The sequence below is a fragment of the Vigna angularis genome, chromosome 4, assembly GCF_016808095.1.
Source record: "Vigna angularis cultivar LongXiaoDou No.4 chromosome 4, ASM1680809v1, whole genome shotgun sequence".
NCBI classification, from domain to species: Eukaryota; Viridiplantae; Streptophyta; class Magnoliopsida; order Fabales; family Fabaceae; genus Vigna; species Vigna angularis.
Genome location: NC_068973.1, coordinates 15,278,567 through 15,296,342, shown reverse-complemented (window position 1 = coordinate 15,296,342; position 17,776 = coordinate 15,278,567). Strand labels below are relative to the sequence as shown.

The following is a 17,776-nucleotide window of genomic DNA, read 5'->3' as shown; positions in this document are numbered from 1 at the left end:
ATATAATTTAGTTATGTCTCTCTCTTGATGTACCTTTTCTGTATTACGATATCACACAATCAAAATTTATTTTAATAAAATTTATTATGTATTAAATCTCAAAAAATTTCCTATTGGATTGGTACAGAATATAAAATTTATATTTAGTTATATATTATAATTTAGTTAAATATCAATATTTATAAAGTTGTACTAATTTAAAAAAAAATATTTCAAATTTATTATAATAAAGAATCTAGAAAATCGTGTTTTAGATTGATAATGTGTTTAGATCGGTGAGATCAATTACTTTCATAATAAAAATTTAAAATATAAATAGAATTTTTATAAAAGAGTTTAATTATTTTGAAAACATATTATTTTTCTAAATTTTTTCCTTCTAAATTTCTTTCTCTTCTCTTTATATTTTCTTATTGTTTGTTCATCTTTCTGAAGATCGGAAACTGCCAAGAATTATTGAGATGAGTTCTCCACTTTTGTCTAATCAGTTTCTCCAATAGAGTAAGTTGTTATTTGTCCTTTTCTTAGTTTGTTTGTTCTTTCCTCGCATGTGATTCGTTTTGGCTCGCATGTAATATTTGAGTTTTCCTTGATAATCTTTGTTGATCAGTGGTCCTAATGGTGTGTCCTGATTGTGTTTGTGTTGTTCTCATAGGCAAATAGAGCTTCTTATCCGTCTAAGGGTGTTTTAAAGGTTCTTAAGTTGTTTGGTTGTCTTTCCGATAAGAGAAGTTAATTGAAAGTTTGATTTGCACGATTGAATTGTATGATGATATTTGATTTACTGAATTTGGTTGTTTTGGATGTTTGTCACGTGGTTTTCCTTGGTTGAATTTGTGTTGATTGAGGAACTTAGAATCTGCATTTAAGTAAGTTGGTATGTGCTCTAGCATTAAAAGTTATTTTTTACCAATGTACTAAGAAGGGAATACCAATTTGATCATTTGAACAATTTCCTTTTTCCCCAAATCACATAAATTCATCTGTTGATATATTTGATACAGTGTTAGGTCTGGGAGCATTTTAGCTCCAAACTGTTGAACGTCAGTTTTGTACCGTTGAGAGTAAAAAAAATGCAAATGCTATGACACCGAGCAGTAGGGCATCGCTAAGCGCTCACTAAAGGTTTGAGGCATTTTAGTCCTAAGATGTTGAGTGGTAGGAGGGTGTCGGTGAGCACAACTTTTTGTGAAAAGAATAGCATTGAGCGTTCGGACTATCGTTGAGTGCCACCTTACACGAAAGGTTTGGCACTGAGCAGCATGACTACCGTTGAGTGTCACCTTTTACGAGAAGGGGCACCACTTCTAAGTGCTAGTGTGCATGTTTGAAATTTCTTATTCCATGGTTGTTTGAAATATAATTGTGGCGTACTCTATGAATGTTTAAGTGTGTTATAGTGGTTATTAATGTATGATATTGTAATGATTATGAGTATTTTAGTTGTGTCTGACATAATTTCATGAATCTCGTGGGGAGATTTTATGGTGGTGTTTCTCTAGTGTGTATGTATTGATATAATTATTCATTATTGGGAGTTATCCTATCGTTCTAATAATCATCCAATCTCCACTAGATATGAGTAAAGTATGTAGTGAGAGGTGCAGGAAGTCATAATCTAGGGTTTTATCTTGGCCAAAGATGGTTGATAGACTAACCTTGTGTGTGGTAGCTTGAATGGGCGAGGTGTTCCACTACCACGAATGCATAACTCACCAGAGTCTCATATCAATACATGTATTCAAATTGTTGAGTCTAATATAAGTATTTGTATGTGCTATAGTTGTTGATATGAATGATTTATATGTGATAATATCTCTATACCTATTGTATGAATACTCTTTTTGTAATTAACTTACCCTTTCTTTTGTGTTTGTTTTTGTTTTTGTGTTCTTCTTGTTTGCAATTATCACTTTAATGGTGTGACCAGATGAGGATGTAGCAGTTGATTCAATGTTGGATAATCTCGTTATGTTTAAGTTTTCTTTTTGGAAAACCTTATTATGGTTTTTATCAGTGTAATACCTTTTTGTTGTATAAGACCGTTGTGAATATATTTTTGGTATTATGGTTATATTTTAGATAATTGTAATAGCATTATATATGTGTGGGCAAAGTTATGGAACCTAGACCACCCCCCCTCCCCCCTCCAACCTTAGATATGCCCAATCTGGCTACGACAATTGAGTATATGGCAATAGCCCTTCAATAGCAGAGTGTTGTCATGATGCAACAACATCAAATGGCCCTACAACTAATGAAAGCTACTAGGTTATCTTTTAAAGCAATCCAACAATAACATGTGGATGCTTTGAGGTAGTTGGGAAGGTAAGTTTGAATGAAGTTGATCAGTAGATGAAGGGTATGGAGTGGGATTTTTATATGAAGAGGTGTTCGATTAAAAGTAGATTGGCTTTTACATAATATATGTTAGCTAGAGAAGTTGTTCATTGGTGGGCTAGCATGAAGCTGATGCTATAAGAGATGGGATAAGTGATAACCTGGGAACTATTCAAGAAGAAAAGTGGGAGAACCGTCAGGGTCAAGAGTTGGGCAAGATGTGAGGAAGAAACCCTATCTAGACCTTAGTCTCAAGGGTTTAAAGGGAGTTATTCTCAGCAACAGTTTTAGAAAGGTTCTTATGGAGGATTGTTGATGAGTATGCCCTCATTTAGCCTTTAATATTGGATTCTTAATTGGTTTTTGTACTTTAATAGAATATTTTAATTAGGATTTGTTATAATTGGATTTATTTAGCATGAGATACAAAAGCATGTTAAAAATAGCTTTCTAGTTGCATAAATGTTCTTTAGATATTTTGAGACATGTTAGTACAACTATAACTAAGTTGAGCTAATTAAGGTGTGAAAATATATTGGGTAAAGTGTCATGACACTTTAAAGATAAATCCAAGAATAACAATTAATCAAGACCAGAAACGGACAATAAAAATTAGATCTTGCGGTTTTCCATATTTTTTCTACTAAAAGGCCTTTGATAATTGATAAATGTTTATGATTAAAGGCAATTTGGGGAAAATCTATCTTAAGATATTTTATTTGATATTTTTAAATAATTACCTTATTTAACTATATCAATAAATATCAAAAGATAATATTTGTCAAATCTTTTTTAATCAACAAAATATCTTTTCAAATATTTTTAGATCTTCACAACAATAAAATATGTATGAAGATATTTAATTATTTAGAAGATAATTAAAGGAGATTACATTGTCATAAAGAAGATTACAACAACAGAAAAGCCTGAAACAAAGCCTTTTCCAATTTCTATATAAAGAAACTTAGGGAAACACATTAGGAGAGTGATGAATGCATATTTATGCCCACATTTTATATTTAATTTCAAAAGTTTAGTGGAATAATTGTGCTTAAATGATTGATTTGAATAGGATTTGTGATGATTGAGTTTATCAGGTTTGGGAATTAAATAGGCTTAAAATGTAATTTTTAATTGTATAAATTATTTTGGATAATTTAATGTTTTGTTGATGCAGTTGTAATTAAAGTTTAAATTGCAATTTTGAAAAAGAGAGAAAGGGCTAAAGTGTAAATAAGGAAAAAATTTGGGCTTTTCTGCAATTTTAGAAAATTAAGAAGGATGTAAATGGAATTTAGGAGACAATTCAGTTGATATTTTAAAGATAATTAATTAAATATCGAAATATCAACATAAAAGATCTTCTAAATATTTTTATAATTATCTAAATCTTTTAATTATTTGGAACATATAAGATAAAAGATCTTATCAACAGAATATTCAGAACCCAAACCCAATCAAACCCTATATAAAGATAGGGGTGTTTCACCCTAAACTTCCAAACACTTCATCCTACACCTCCAAATATTTTAAAATGACAATTTTACCTATACTTTATTAATATTTAATAAACTAAATGGTCAAAGATTTTTTAGAGTGTCAGTTATTATTCAGAAGATATTTTCCTTTCTGCATATCTCTGCACATTTTGAAACATCTCGCATCTCACTTTCTATCGCATCTGACTTTCTCTCTTGCTTTCTTTTATTCTTCCCTCTCCTTGGTTGCACACAGCACACTCTAGCCACATACAAAAAGGGATCTTTAAGGGTTTAGGAACTCCCGAAGCAGCCTATGCAACAAAAAAGGAAGATCTTGCACTCTCTGCAATCACCATTCATAATCAATTCCACAAAAAAGTACAATGAAAGGAAGAAAGCAAGAAGAAAGAAGATGGGTACCTGAAAAAAAAGAGGAGGGTTGGCCACCGAAGACACAGTTATAAGTATGAATTTTGGAGAGAATCTGAGCAACTTCAGGATCATGACGCTGGCTGAGAGAGTGTTCGGTGGGGATTAAGAGAGTGATGGGTCGACGATAGAGAGGGCATTTGCAAGAGGAACAAGATGCATGCTACCACATGAGCATGATGCAATTTGCTGCAAAATGAAAAGGTTGCAAATTGATGGATGAAAGATTGAAGGGTGAAAAAAGAAAGCAAAGGAGAGGGTTTTGATATCACAAAAACCAGTGAGAGCAATTGACTTGACAAGGAATGTGAAAGTTGGCATGACAGTTCTTCATTAGTTGTGTTTCTCACTCTCCACCTCTTCTTCTTTCTTACTTTGCTTCCGAGATATATCTATCACAATAAATATATATTTAGCACACTACATAAATATCGGATCTCCATATCCAATCCTTCTTCCATCAGATATTGACATCTGATACTCCCTTCTCGAACTTTCATATCCAATAACATTATCACAATTTTATTTTTTCTAAAATATTTATATTAAATTTAAAAAATTCATAAAATTTATTTTTTAACAATTAAATTGGATATTAACATCTGATAACCTCTTTATCGAATTTTCATAACTAATACACATATCTTTAGAATTTTTTTTCTAAAATATTTTTATTAAGTCTAATAAATTCATACAAATTAATTTTTAACATTTATTTTTTTTAATTAAATTATAAATTCATACAAATTGATACATAAATTTAAAAATAATAATAAATAAATAAAAGTAATTAAATAACTAATATAATTAAATTTTATATAATATATCAAACATGAATCATATGGAGATCCGAAAATCAAAACATCGGATATCCACGTTCGACACAGCTAGAATCGTATTTTCATATTCAATACATACATGTTAAGTTTTTTTTTATTCTAAAATAGTTTTATTAATTTTAATAAATTCATAGAAATTAATTTATAATAATTAAAAATTATATAATTAAATTATAAATTCATACATAAATATAAAAATATTTAGGAAGACAAGAGATTATCACAACTGTATTTATTATCAAAAAATATAAATTAATAAATAAATAAATTATTAATTAGAAGTATTTTAAGAAATTGAAGGTGCGGGACGAAACATCCTAAGGCCTGATACATGTCATAGGGCTGAATGACAGATACAGAAAAACCCATACCATTGTGGGTATTATTATAGGAAAATGATACTTGAACAACCATTTTTGACAACATTTAGACACGTCACATGTGTCTAAATTTGAGTGGTCCACGTAGAAAATCAATTTGAAAATGAAATCTGACGTGGAAAGGGGGTGGGCAGGGTTTTCAAGACGTGCCTTTCAAATTCAAATTTGAAATTCATTTTTGGAAGAATTGTAGAGAGAGAAGCGCGAAGGTTGAGAGGGAGAGTGTGACCTAGAGAGAGGCCGAGAGAGTTGGAGAAAGGGCATTCGAGAGAGAGAGAGGTCCGACGGAGTGCTTGCCGGAATGCCGCCGGACAACGTTGAAGGCCGTGTCGGAGCTATTCAACCCCTCCAGCCGGTTCCGATTCACGGTCTTGGACTGGTCACGGTGGAGAGTTACAGTGGTGCAATGGTGATGAAGGAGCTAGACGGTAGTATTGAGGATGGCAATGGTGGCTGAGGGGGCTTGGGATGATGACGGCTGTGACTCAAAGATGGGTTCCTGGTGGTCCCGTGGAGGTGCAACCTGGTGGCTGATGAGTGAAGTGGTCACGGTATTTGGCGGGGGTCAGAGGTGGTGATTGAAGGATTATGCCGTGAAAATGGATAATGATGTTGGTGGTGGAGTTCGGTTTGAAGGAGCAACATGGTATTCTGCTAGAAAGTTCAACTGACCTCGCTCGGTAGGGTGAGACCTTTGACAAGATGAATCCAGCCAATAGCCACATAGACCAGGGTTTCCAATGAAACTGCAAATAAAATGTGACGTCAAACAATCAATGAATCCAAAAGAACATACTAATGGAAAGCTACATTGAGTTGAAAATTACAAGCAATAAAGATAAAAGATTCACCAAGAAATGGCCTAACCTACCAGGAGAAAACCTTGAAAAATTATTGCTTGTGGGAATAACACCAACTAAATTTTTGTAAGATACATTAGTATAGATTTTTAAGTCAATAACCAATCTGTTAGGTAAAAGTTATATGATCTTTCCAGAGAACTATAATGCTAAATTGTTCCAAAAGTAAAATAAAAAAAGATAGAACTTACATCAAAGAAAGACTAAGGCAATTTACAAACGAAGACACATCCTCAGATAATTTGTTCATTTCTAGTCTCCTGTGGAATTTCAAACCAATAGATGTGATTAAAACATGTAAGAACCGAAACAAAATTATCATTGTATCATGATTTGTCAACTCAAATTAACAAAATAAATCCAAGAACGACAAAAATAGTTTTGGGTCTATTCAAGCAATTAAAGAACTTGATCTCAATACTCTATCAAATCTAATGAACATATATTCTAAGCATAGTTTATGAGAAATTCGTCCATAAAAGACAGCATATATTGCAACAAATTTATGTATTTCTACCATCCAATGAATCAGTAGAATTTAAGGAAGTTGGTTTACTGGAAAAAGAGATTTGCAAGTCCATAAAATATCATCAACTTAAATTAACAAGAACTTACAAAGCAAACATTGAATAAGCAAGAAAAGAGCTTGCAAAGATATCATGTTCTGAAGTTGGATCGTGAATAGGGTTCGCGAATAGTTCCACCGGTGGCACTAAATCTTCTACACAACTTCAACCCACACTAAACCATACCTTGAAAGGGTCCGGCAACACTTCGACGACACTCCGGCGATGCTCCGGCGGCCACCGCAAGGGTCCGGCACAGGGAAGGAAGCGGGTGGGAGGAATCGATACTCAAAATGCGCCCTTGGTTGGCTAGGCCGGAGGGAAGACGATGCCGTCTTCGATTCGTCTGCCGACGCCGGAGCTGCGGCGACCCGCAATCCAACTGCCTGGCTGGGTGGAAGACGACGGACACCGACGGCACTACGACGGCACTGGATGGAGCGAAAACGGCAACGACAACGTCTACGGGCGGCGGATATCCGGCGAGAGTTGTGGTGGCTGGCTCGAAGGTTCGAAGGTTCGGTGCTCCGTGAAATGTTCTCCACCTTCTCTCTCTGAAAACATTTCAATCTGAAATTTTCGAAATAACCCTACAATTTGAATCTGCCCCCAATTCTCTCATTACCACGTCATTCTTTCATTTTAAAAAACAATTCCACGTGCACCAGTCACATTTAGACACGCGTCCAGTGTCTAAATGTTGTCAAAACAGGTTGTTCAAGTATCATTTTCCATTATTATAGAAAGCACTCACAGTAATGGTAAGTTCTGGAAATGGAAAGAAAGGGAAAGCTCGTAGGCATGATCATGAGTGATGATTTTGCATCACAGCCTGAACCAAACTTAGAAGCAACAAAGAACAGTACCCTCTGATTCTCTTGCAGAGTCACAAACACTGTTTGCTTTTGTTTGTCATTGTTGTGCTGTGTGTGGATGTCAGGGACAGGAAAGAACCCCAGAGAGATAACCATAAAGCTGCTATGCCCCTCTCTCTCGAAGATGACCCAAGTGGTGTGGGAGGACCAGAGAATGGACTTGGGCTCCATTTCGCGGGCCTTTGGGCTTGACCCATCAACACTGAGGCTGAACGGTCACTTCATCAGCAGAGGGGTGGACCTCATAGCTTCCTCCCTCACTTGGAACTCTCTTCTCTCTTTCTTCTCCTCCAAAGACTTGCCCACTGGCAGAGACCAATGTGATGCTCTTCTCGTCACTGGCAAGCTCTGCAAAGTAGGACTCAAGCGTATGTCTCTTCATTTTCACTTTTTTCTTTTTTTCAATTTTAAGAATTCAAACTATGGTTTCTGCTACTGACGCAAATTACATGTTTTGATTTGAATGTTGGTAATTTATTGTATTTCATTAAGGTATTGTAATTGGGGGTTTTCCTAGTTTCCCATGTCATGTCTTTATGTGTTCCTGAACATGCTTAGTCAATTATATTTTTTCAATTTTATTCCTTTCTGTTATTTATATTTTCTAAATAGGATGTGTGCTTTGTTTAAGAATGATGTAATTCTCCTTAGCTAAATATGGCTGTGATGATCAGGAGGACATGACTCTATATTTTCAAAATGGGATTGGCAAGATGATGGAAAGTAAGAATGCTTTGAACATTAAAGGAATTCAACTGGAAGCTATCTACTTGATCAAGAATAAAAAATTGAAAGAGAGCAGCCCAGGTACATAATTCAGTTCCATGATTATAAGTAGGTTTTATTAATAAATAAGTATATTTTCATTCCTTACTTTAATTGGGAGCCTGAGTGTTATCTTGCTTCTTAATCTTGTTTCCTCATGTTAATGTAAAAGAATATTGAAATAATAAAATTCACCTAATACTATTTTATATTAATCATAAAATTTCATATTATTTAAGACATGGATATATAAATGAGCATAATACTATTTTATATTAATCATAAAGAAGCAAGATGAATCTCATATTTTTAACAATTGAATACAAAGAAACAGTACGGGGAAATAAAATAAGAATTATGTCATCCAATTATGAAAAGATTAAATGACAAAGATTTAATTGAAAAATATAAAAGTTGAATATCTAAAAACTCAATTAAAAATACAAAAATTTATGAGAGACTTAAAACTTAATTAAATATTATAAATATCATTTTACAATTCTGTTAACACCTATCTATCTTCAAGCTTCTGGCTTTCATTAGTTACATCTATAAGTTTGTCAACATTTAATGTTATCTGATGAAAAGATCAGGAAATAGTTTTCAATTTATAAGTAGCTATTCTGTGTGTTGAAATTTTTTACTATACTTTTCTTTGCACTTTTCAAAAGGCGAGATTCTGAAAGGCCAAAGCTGCAAGAGAAAGGAACTATTGGAAGATGTCAACCTATTCAAGAAACTAAAAATAGATGAGGACAAGTCAGGCAAGTTCAGCATTCATTATATGGCATTGCTCTTGATTATGGGGAGTTCTGTCAACTCAAGCCCTCTCCCTTCCTAAGGAAAATCTCTTATATATCTACGACTGCCTCTACTTAACACATTTAATGGACTCTTCTCAGATATTGGAGATAAAATTGATGACCACTCTGGGAGCATTGCACGCAACCAGTTTACGTGCAGCTATGCAAGTAAGAATCTGAAGCGGATACGTGAAGACGAGGCAATTGTGGCAGCTAACTACAAAAGGATTAGATAAATTATGTCTCATTGGGTAGAAAAAAGAACAAAGTATAGTGCACATTTGCCATTTTGTTGTTAGTTAGCTTTTCTCTTCGTTTTGCCCTTTTTGGTAAACAATAACTGTACATTTGTTTATATGTATGATACGCTGTGAAAATATAAAAAGATAACAGATTCTGTAGAGCCAATGCTTCACAGGATGACAAGATTAAACCTTCCGAGTGCTAGGAAAATCAAATTTCTTGCTCAAGAATTGGGAATAAAGAATTATTGGCTACCTAATCTCTTTGAAAAGTTCCATGAACCAAAACTTTAATATCCCTTACGCATAAACATAAAACTTATAATCTTCTGAGTAAAAGTCAATTGATCCTAAATCAATGCATAGCGTTTTGATTCATTTGGGGATCTGAAAATGATGTCATTCTGGTTGGTTACTTTGAAGAGCTAACCAAAATAATATTAAGCTTTCATGCCACATTAACGAGATAGGTGCTCGATGTAGGGTATAAAAGTGCTCTCATGTTGACTCAGTTATTTTGAACTTCCATTTCAAACAAAGAGTAATAATATGTGTATACCTCTTAATTGGCTTGCTAGATCAGGAAAAACATGTTCGATTTATCGCTGCAAATGACAATCGTGAGATAATAGTTATAAAATATGTCTAATGTGCGGTGAAAGACAACAATGGTTTATTTATGGTCTTTACTTGGGAAATTATGACAAATGATGGAATATCCCACCAGTTTGCTTCAAGGATGGTGATCTCTTCAGTCAGTCAAACAAATCGGGATATGCTAAACACAGGTTGAATCCCCTTGTGGACAGACCTTCAATCCGGAATGAACTAGAGGATTCGAGCATTTTCCTATAATTCGTAGAACTTTTTTATGTCATTGACGTATAAGTGTTAACAGCAGCCATGGAGGGTACACCACCTCTTAACATGCCCAGTATGCAAGTTCCATTATATAAGTACGTGCAATACTTTGTGTAGGACAGTTACTGCTACTATGGTAGGAGACTTTTGCAAGATACACTCGTATAAAGAGGTATGATACCACTCCGATCATACCAAGATATCCCTTAAATAGACAGCTTACTGAGGTTTCTTAAATTCCTCTGGGAAAGCAATGTCCACTTACTCCCATCATAAAACTAAATCCCTGACCACAATGACTACCAATCATCAGAGTTACGAGTGCCCTCTAATGTGAAAAAGGGTATTGCACATTTTATTACTTAAAACCAATGGAAAATCAGAGGAATAATTTTTTTTATAATCAATCAATTAGTTCGTGTACATTGCTTTGGCCGACTCATGTATGAATGCAAGTACACAGGAAAGTGGAAGTAAGGTTTGTATTGTACATAAAATATATGCAATTAGACTATAGTACACGGAAAACTACCGGGTTGGAAGATATCATTGAGAGTAGTATTGCCATGCAATTGCAATTCCTGCAACCAGTAATACTCTGAGAATCAATTTTGGACTAACAAAGGATGATGATGATGACGATGAAGGGGACGTAGTTGATTCCAATGGTCTGCCTCTAAGCTTGGCAGATAATTTAGTTAGTACTCGACGAAGGAAAACAGCTTTGCTTGCATCTACAGGTAGAAAAACAAGAAACATTAGCAACATCGATTAGTTTGGTTATAGAAATAAGATATGTTGCCTATTAATCTTGGCATTTGTGAGGGGATGGGGGCTTTTGGACATTGGGCATTGGGAGATCCAGACCTCTGAAGTTCTACAGCTTAGGCACTGTGTTCAGAAAATAACTCCCTTATTCTTTCTAGCGAGATACCAGGTCTCTATCAAAATACACTTTAATAATGACGAAATATAAATATTCATATTAATGGATCACCATAACCAAAAAAGCTCAAGTAGATTAATCTACCAAAATTACTCATTTCTTTAGTTTGCTATTGAATTTGCATGTTTAGTTTGTGATAACAGCATGCAGTCATAAATAACAGAAGGTATTAGCCAATAATCTAGAAAACTGAGACAGAGAGCAAAGGGAAGCTTAAAGGATGAGGATACTTTTGATATTGACGGCTATCAAGGTAGGACTTCTTTTTTAATTACAAAAGCACCACGCTTGAGGATTACTCATTGTTGCAAAAAATTGATTTACTAATGTCTCAAGATGCAGACACGGCAAGAGCAGAGGTTTACCTTTGTTTTTCAAAAGTCTTTCCTCCTCTCCAACTCGTCTTCTGAGAACATTTACCAAAGATCCAAAATACAACGCAAAAACTGTGCATGTAATTGTGATGACATTATATGGCATACTGAAATCAGGAGTCGTCAAGGGTACAAGTAAAACTTCTGTGTAAGAGAGAACAGGACTCTTTTCCTGCAGCATCATAGATTTGGATAGTAAGAGGCATGACAAAGGAATATTATACGTACAAGTGTCATCAGAAGAAAGAGTGTAAATTCAAATAACCTGTAATTTAGACAACAGCGGTGACTTGCTTTGAGATTTATCATAAAATTGCAAAGCAGCATTGAAGTCAGGAAAGCTTATTATTGCGGATGGAATGTCGAATCCTTGATTGGCATCTGGAGGGTATTCATCAATGTGCAAGAAGCCCTATGCAGCCAACAAAAGCAAGTCAAATTCTATTTTGATATGAAGAAACCAATTTCCTATTCATCCATCTTAAAATGATCTTAAGTGAACATAACACAGGTAGTTTCCCATTCCAAATTTATGAAAAAACAATACAGGTATCACTTTTATGCCGTGGTGTCTCATATACTTCATTGTATGCTATAAACGGGTCAGCCATGCCCATTTAAGCACAGCTGCCAAAAATAGAAAGGGTTAACTGCACTTATATTTTACTGTCCTAGCCAATTTAAGTGAAGCCCATAACCTAAATGGGCAATTCACCTATACTCAAGTAGGGTCAGAGTTAAGCATGGCTTACTCACTTTCATCACTACTTCTAAAAGGTTGTATTACCAAATTGATATTTCCTCATTCCTCCTCCTGCTTTCATATACTATTAACAGCAGTCTAACTTTCATGCTCCCTCTGTTCCACAATGACTACAGTTTAAGGTTATCCACACGTGGTAAAAACAATAATAAATATACTTCCTTTTGGAATAGTTTTGCTGAAATAACCTCACTCATTATATAAATGCGTTACTTTCAATAAGAAAGAGAATGTAGATATTGGGAAGAAAAAAAGTAATGATCTATAGAAAAGTGAGACATTTAGTCAATTTGAAACTTCTTATTTTATGTGGCTAAAAACGCAGTCATTTTTGGAATGGAGGAAGTATAACATAATGAGTTCCTTATTAACATTTTGAGATGACTTACAGACATTAACTTAAATAGTCTGATGTCAATAAAAGAAGTTAGGTAAATATTGAGAGGAAGAATTACAAATGTAAGTAAAGAATTTGAGCAAACCTTGTCGAACTCTATACTCAATACAGCTGACTTCATTTCACAAGGAAATTGGAGGACTAGCTCCATCATCCCTGGGGATACTTTGTCTTCAGAAGGTGAAACACGCATTCTCTCAACAAAATCTGTGAGTACTCGAGGTCTTTCATCAATTAATAATTGCAAAGTATGATAATATACTTTAACATACCAAGGCACAACTTGGAGAACATTAACTTGCAACTTACATCTCTCTTCAATATTATTGGTTACAAGTCCCTGAGTCATTTCTGTTGATTTCAAGGATATTGCAATAGCACCCCTTTCGTTTCCACTTCCCATCAAAAATCTACTAGCATAAAAAGGTGCATGTGGACTGGACCAAACAATTGGATGCTCCCACGATAAGCCTAAATCAAATTGTTCAGTATCCTTGTAATCTTTGATTGGGTATTCATACAGAATTGAGGAGTCCTTTCCCAATTCTGTATGCACCCTTTTGGGAGTAACAGACAATTTAAAGCCACTGTTCACTCTATAATCTTCAGGACCTGTGTCATTATCAGCAAATTGAGCAGTAGTCTTATGGAGATTCTCAAGTTGAGCAACTAGACCTTTATCAGCGTGAAGGTAAACAGTACTCAGCTTGGCAAGGACACACCTTCCACTGATTTTTCTTCCAAATATTGAACTCAGGGACCAGCTTGGTTGTATCTTTGCTTTGCTGACATGGTTCGTATCAGCATTCTGATCATTAGGCTGGAGTACAACTGTAAGTGTTTGTTCTAGAATAATTCCTGATCTTGACCCATCTGAAGGAGCAGAGGACATTGTCAAGTGCAACCGCTGGGAGTGGTAAAAGCTTCTGTAAATAGATGGTCTATCCATTAAGGAAGAGAGACCAGCTTTATCTCGACAGGGAAGGAGTTTCAACCAGGGTGTAAGATTCTCAGTGCAGACAGCTTCACGTGGCAGTGTACCATATCTTAAACTACCCAGAGCTGATTGAAATGCCCATTCAGGCGCTGAATACGTTGTAGAAGACTCCAGGAAGTTGATTGAAGCACAAAAGAGACCTGATAGTGAATGGGTTAAATTTTTCCAAGAAGCATCAACCTGATGTGGAGGGACATCAAAAACTGCCCACAATTCAACTCCTGGAGGCTTTGCATTATGACTTGATATTGGATCAAATCCACCCCATCTTTCATAGTTCCATCGACCTTGTGTAAAAGATAACTCCATTGACTTAATATGAAACTTCTGAACCTGTCCGTTAAACACTAATCCTCATGTTACTTAGTATATTCAGAACAAACTCTATATATAAGCAACGAGAATGTAACAAACCTATACAATGTTACTGATACCAGAGTAAAAGCAGCAAAAACTAATGGGTAAGCAAGGAAGAACCACCAATAACTACTTGCAGCAGCAGAGCAGCCATATATGCTTCCCTAAACATATACAAAAATAGCAAAACGCATTTTTCCAAACTCTACACCCACTTTTCTGCATTCTATCACAAACCCTTTTTACTTAAAAAGCAATATTTCTTAGAACCAAAACAATAATTTTTCCTTGATCAGGAAACAATTAAGAAAAGCAGTCATCTCTCCATATTTAGCACAAACGAAAATGTCGACACACAATTAAGCAAATGGTTATGAATCCCCACATCAGACTTCAAATATTTCTCAGAATATTGTTTTGCATCTACATTATTTTCAAAAACTTAACAGCATCCCTTACATCCAAAACCACCGAAACCGAGGCATGTAATCAATTAAAAGCTATTCGTATGTTTTCATTCACAAAAATCACAAAAAAGAAAAAAGAAGAAAGCACGGACCAGCTGAGAAATAGATTTGGGGAAGAGGTGGTGGTGACGAGCGAACGAATCGGCGTCGAGAGGAGCTTCATTTTGGAAGTGGAAATGCGCGAGAATCTTGCGATCGGGTAAGGGCTTCAGCAGCAACTCCTCCGAGAACTCTTCTTGTTGTGTTGTTGTGGCTAAAACCAGAGAGAGTAGAAGAAGAGGAAGAAGAAGGAAAAGAGAGAGAGGGAAAGTGGCTTTGGGAGGAAGAGCCATCGGTTACGTGGTCTCGGTTGGTCTTGGAAATGCTCGGCGAGTGAGTCACTGTGCGTGTCTGTGTTGTGTGCTGGTTACTACAGAGATTCCGCCATGGAAATTGGAATCGCAGTTTCAGAAATGGGGCCTCTACTTACTGCACCCCTGAATTACTATAACTTTTTAAATGGTTTATTTCAGTGATGAATTTTATATTACCTATTATAGAAATCTTTTGAAACGAGATTTTTTAACAAGTTTTCTAGAATAAGCTTTTCCAAAATATATGAGATGTTTTTCATCAACAAGCTTTTGAGAATATATGAGGTCTTTTTCAGAACATTATATAGATGTTCAAAGACCTATTGAAATATACGAAAGTAGTACTCATTCGGGTGCAAGAAGCACAAGACCAGAAGACATGCTCTATCAGTTCTGCTTTAGCTTTGGGCCTACGCTAGCTATGAAGTTGAGTCCTGCTTCTACGTGCCCTAAATTTCAAATTTTCTATTGCATTACATTTTTCATTTAGATTTAATTACTCACTTATTACTTTTGTTGAAATAGTTTATACTTTTATTGAAAATTTTCAAGTCGGTTCCAACTTAATTTTTTTTAACTGCATTCCAATTTTTGTAAAGTTGCCTTAATTAGATTCTTTAAAAAAAATTACAAACGGGTTAATCAAATGTCACGTATTAATTCAAATTTTTTAAATGTTTTTTAATTTTTTTTATTGTCTACTTATCAAATCTCTTGATGCAACATATGGCATTGTAAGTGTCATGTGACATTTCAATATCACTATCAAGTGTCATTATATTATATTTAATTTAGTCTTTATATATTTCCCTATTTAAGTGATTTTTAATTTTTTTAAATAGAATATTGTTTTTTTCTAAATTAAGATCAAATTTATATAAATATTATACTAATATTTTTATTAAAAATTATTTTTTAACTTAATATATATATTATTAATTCATGATTAACATATTTTTTAATAACATTAAAACTAATTAAGTATAAATGTTTTTTTAAAAAAGGGTAAATCTTCCTTAGTGCAAAACCAATAACAAGTATAGGTCATAGTGTAGTAAGTGATAAATATCATTTTCTCTCAAAAAACTTGTTCAACATTCGACAACTCTCACAATTCATAACTTAATTAGATACAAAAACACAAGAAACTGTTTTTATATTTTTATCAAACAGTTGGTGTACAAGGAAATATAACAGATTATTTACCATCGGTTTAGACTAGAGTTCAATCACTTCATTCTCATTCATTAATAATAATCTCAATTCTATATTTTTGTCAAAATCAACTCACAAACATACTCAAATCCTATATGTGTTATCAAGTTTCAATCCCTTGAATCCTCAACAAGCAACCATGCATTAAGTTCAAAAGTATAAGATTACTAATGAGTCATGTTCTACTCCTACATACAAGCCTCCATTAGGCATTCCATTTCAAATCTAGATTCTAGAAATATTTCCCAACACCTCAAGAATAACAAATTAAGCATGGAAACCATCTACATCAAGCATTAAACATGGAAATTGAATGCTAACATGAATTGGAAAAATATATATCATTAATAACACAAAATTATACAAGAGTTTCATGTTCTACAACTAATCTCAACAAATAAGAATAGTCCTCCATGGTGGAGAACTTAGTGTTCTACAAATTGAAAAGATAGGGAAGAAATAGAAATTAAAGAGAAGATGCAAGCCTTCTCCCAAGATTCTTGACAGCTGCTCCGTGATCCAATTACACCCCCCTTCACCTCAACACCTTTAGTTCATAACTTTTCTCCTTATCAACCCTAAAAAGGGAAAAACATCATGGATGATGATTCAAGACTCAAGGAGGAGTGTGAGAGCTTCCTATAACCCCAAACAACCTCCAAGGTCTCTCTTTGTTGCCTTAGGTCGAAAGTAATTGTGGGGGGAAGAGGATTCCTCAAAAGCTTATGCAAAACATGTTTAAATATCCCATTTTGCCATGTCAACGATACTACCGCACAACGCATATAAGTTAAAACGCGAAAGGGGTTCTTTGTCAAACCACATATCAACGCCAGACTCCTTTGCAACATTGGTTGCTCTATGACTTTTCAACTTTGGGCGCAATTTTAATGCTGCTCAACACGGGTATTTGCTCCAAAATGATCAATTATTATCCAAAACATGCTCTCTTAAGTTTTTACTTGTTTCCTTTACTATAATTGTTTTCTATTAATGTATTTTACACTTATAAACAAACATATTAAAGGTAAAATAAGCATAAAACAACTAAAATACAAAACGATACAAAATACATTAAACTTGAGGATAAAATAAGATTAACGCTATGAAGGAGTAATAGACACACAAAAATAGATAAAAATGGACATTATCAAGTATTAAAAATTAATATATTATTAATCCATGTTTTTACATTATTAAAATTAATTAATAACACTTACCAAAATAACAAATTTTAATATGAATATCAAAATAACATCAATACAAATAATAAATTTAGTCTCAATTAAAAAACATTGTTATATTTTGAAAAATAAAAAACACTAAATTTAATCATATATATATATATATATATATATATATATATATATATATATATATTTATATAAACCAAATTGAATATAAAATACTTGACATTGACACATGAATAACAAAAACATTTAACAAAAATTAAATGAAAAAAATTG

The 17,776-nt window shown here is 34.0% G+C and overlaps 3 protein-coding genes across 4 annotated transcripts; 1 reads left to right on the top strand and 2 right to left on the bottom strand.

The window, feature by feature from the left end:
* Positions 1–5,413: 5,413 nt before the first annotated feature.
* Positions 5,414–7,623, bottom strand: LOC128196209 (uncharacterized). Its single transcript, XM_052876444.1, has 4 exons — positions 7,606–7,623; positions 7,082–7,485; positions 6,521–6,589; positions 5,414–6,215 (listed from the first exon to the last, which is right to left on the bottom strand). Exons 1-4 carry the CDS (start codon positions 7,621–7,623, stop codon positions 6,056–6,058), a joined length of 651 nt encoding a protein of 216 aa, XP_052732404.1. The 3' UTR covers positions 5,414–6,055.
* Positions 7,556–9,801, top strand: LOC108330408 (uncharacterized). The gene is made up of 3 exons (XM_052875644.1): positions 7,556–8,138; positions 9,207–9,299; positions 9,438–9,801. Exons 1-3 carry the CDS (start codon positions 7,829–7,831, stop codon positions 9,572–9,574), a joined length of 540 nt encoding a protein of 179 aa, XP_052731604.1. The 5' UTR covers positions 7,556–7,828; the 3' UTR covers positions 9,575–9,801.
* Positions 9,802–10,815: 1,014 nt separating this feature from the next.
* On the bottom strand, positions 10,816–15,274 carry LOC108332147 (uncharacterized). Of its 2 annotated transcripts, XM_017567310.2 has the most exons (6): positions 14,835–15,272; positions 13,231–14,251; positions 13,007–13,128; positions 12,027–12,173; positions 11,753–11,933; positions 10,816–11,175 (listed from the first exon to the last, which is right to left on the bottom strand). In XM_017567310.2, exons 1-6 carry the CDS (start codon positions 15,072–15,074, stop codon positions 10,988–10,990), a joined length of 1,899 nt encoding a protein of 632 aa, XP_017422799.2. In that variant the 5' UTR covers positions 15,075–15,272; the 3' UTR covers positions 10,816–10,987. The 2 variants fall into 2 exon arrangements, with proteins under 2 accessions (XP_017422799.2, XP_017422798.2); XM_017567309.2 differs by having other exon boundaries at positions 13,007–14,251; positions 14,835–15,274.
* Positions 15,275–17,776: the final 2,502 nt, after the last annotated feature.